Raw genomic sequence first — 2517 nt, forward strand, 5'->3', positions numbered from 1 at the left:
ACCTCCTGCCCGGAGATGGACAGGAAGGGCCCTTCCCACTGCCCACCGCCACGGTGGCTTTCTGCTTCCCACACTCTCCACACCCTGAGCCCACCGGTCATGTGCTCTTTGGAATCATGCCAAGACTGTTGAGGGTCACGAATCGGGTCAGGGTGGGACCACCAGGGCTCCGAGGCGCTGCTTCCGTCTCCCTGCAAACTCTGAAACACAAGCCCGTCACGTGATGCAAGTCGGGCGCTGGGGAAAAGGCAAAACCCACCAAAGACGTTCTGGTCAATACAATCACATGGTCATGATGAAATTCTGAAAAATACTCATCCTTTGTCCGCTGCAAAGTGGCACAAACAGGAACCAGGAAGTGACAGTGTGTCAGCCTCTCACCTGACCCTGGCAGGTATATACAGGGCCCCCGGCCCAGGAGACTCCACACCTGAACACCTCCCCTCTGCACCTGCATCTCTGACCGACTCCGCCCAAAACCCACCAGAAACATGGGCTGCTGTGGCTGTTCTGGAGGCTGTGGCTCCAGCTGTGGGGGCTGCGGCTCCAGCTGTGGGGGCTGCGGCTCCAGCTGCTGTGTGCCCGTGTGCTGCTGCAAGCCCGTGTGCTGCTGCAAGCCCGTGTGCTGCTGTGTGCCAGCCTGTGCCTGTTCCAGCGGCGGCTCGTGTGGGGGCTCCAAGGGAGGCTGTGGCTCCTGTGGGGGCTCCAAGGGGGGCTGTGGCTCCTGTGGGGGCTCCAAGGGGGGCTGTGGCTCCTGTGGGGGCTCCAAGGGGGGCTGTGGCTCCTGTGGCTCCTGTGGCTGCTGCCAGTCCAGCTGCTGCAAGCCCTGCTGCTGCCAGTCCAGCTGCTGCCAGTCCAGCTGCTGCAAGCCCTGCTGCTGCCAGTCCAGCTGCTGCAAGCCCTGCTGCTGCCAGTCCAGCTGCTGCAAGCCCTGCTGCTGCCAGTCCAGCTGCTGCAAGCCCTGCTGCTGCCAGTCCTGCTGCTGCAAGCCCTGCTGCTGCTCTTCCGGCTGTGGGTCCTCCTGCAGCCAATCCAGCTGCTGTGTCCCCGTTTGCTGCCAGTGCAAGGTCTGAGGCTCTGGCTGATGGCCTCAGGGAACTCCGAAAGACCTGTGCTTGCCCTCAAGTGACTATAGGTACATCCTGGTTACACCCCCCCCAAAAAAAAAAACACACACACACACAAAGCCCGCCCCCCAAACACTTCCTCTCCACTTGCTGGATCCCTCCGGTGTCTTGGCTTAGACTTTGCCCCCAGCCCTTGTGGCAAAGCAATGGACTACTCTCATACACATTCCCGACAAAGGCGATCCCATCCTGCAGGCCCTTTGGCCTCTCCTACTGCCATGCCTTCACGCCTGAGCCACACTACCTGCAAAAGGCCCACAGGGCCAGGACGTGGCTCAGATCCCCCTCTCTCATCATTCTCTGTGTCAGAGCACCACATCCGTGCTCTCGTCTGCTTGCTAGGAGCTTGATGGCATTGGCGTCGCAATGTCTCCTGGAAGCTGCCTCACTAACACAGGTGTGTTAAGATCCAATGGGTCTTGCTGCACCACCCCCATAAGTGGTCAATAAACTCTCCCCCCATAAGTCTTGGTCTTCGTGTGGCGGTTTCCTTCCATCCGCGGTCTCACTTGCAAAACACACCGTGTGTCCCTCATCTCACTTCTTAAGGGACCACTGCTCCCCACATCTTCACTGCTGTCACTCCACTGTTGGCTCACTGCTCGCTGCACATACGTTTGTGGAATTCAATCAGGAACGACTCACTACACGCATGGAGGAATGAGTCAATAAGTCAGGAAGAGACGACTGAATGTAAAAGAGTCGTTCTTATCAGGCTTAAGGGAGCCCAGACAGCTGAGCCTCCGTGGGATTCACACTTTGTTGGAATCGTGGAGGCTGCTCCTTCCCCATGCCATGATCTGCTTCGCAAGGCATCCCATGAGTGGTGTCTGCGCCCATCCAGGCCGCAGAGCAGGAGCCAAGCCTAGAGACAGGGCAGTGACTTCAAAATGGGCTGTGTTCCTCAGGTGTTCCGGATGACAAAAGGAGAAACGGTGCCGTTTTCAGACACCAGAGGCAGGGTGTCTCGGCACAGACTGACGAGCACTCTTTCCATCTCTGGGCTCACAGACATCACAGCGTTGGTTCCACACAGGATGCAACAGAAGGCGATGTCCTCGACCCGATCAAAGGATCTACCAAACAGCCACAGCTGCCACCACACGTCCCACTGAAAGCCTGGAATTTCCTTTGAAGGTCAGGGACAGGAAAGGATGTCCACATTCACCACATCTACTCAACATTGCACTCAAGGTCTACCCAGGGTAATAAGGCAAGACAAGGACGTAAAAGGCATCCATGTGGGAAACAAAGAAGGAAAAGTAGGTCTCTTCACAGAACACATAATCTTGCACAAACAAAAGAACCTAAGACGTGCACGCACACGCGCGCGTGCGCGCGCGCACACACACACACACACACACAAACCACAATCATACATCAACTCAGT

The 2517-nt window shown here is 57.3% G+C and overlaps 1 protein-coding gene across 2 annotated transcripts; it reads left to right on the top strand.

Moving 5' to 3' along the window:
- Positions 1-243: 243 nt before the first annotated feature.
- LOC123380681 (keratin-associated protein 5-6-like) lies at positions 244-1427 on the top strand. 2 transcript variants are annotated; one of them, XM_045039738.1, is made up of 3 exons: positions 244-632; positions 681-913; positions 1028-1427. In XM_045039738.1, the coding sequence occupies exons 1-3, from the start codon at positions 492-494 to the stop codon at positions 1071-1073; spliced, it is 420 nt and encodes a 139-aa protein (XP_044895673.1). In that variant the 5' UTR covers positions 244-491; the 3' UTR covers positions 1074-1427. The 2 variants fall into 2 exon arrangements, with proteins under 2 accessions (XP_044895673.1, XP_044895672.1); XM_045039737.1 differs by having other exon boundaries at positions 273-1427.
- Positions 1428-2517: the final 1090 nt, after the last annotated feature.

Source organism: Felis catus, chromosome D1, assembly GCF_018350175.1.
Source record: "Felis catus isolate Fca126 chromosome D1, F.catus_Fca126_mat1.0, whole genome shotgun sequence".
Classification (NCBI taxonomy): domain Eukaryota; kingdom Metazoa; phylum Chordata; class Mammalia; order Carnivora; family Felidae; genus Felis; species Felis catus.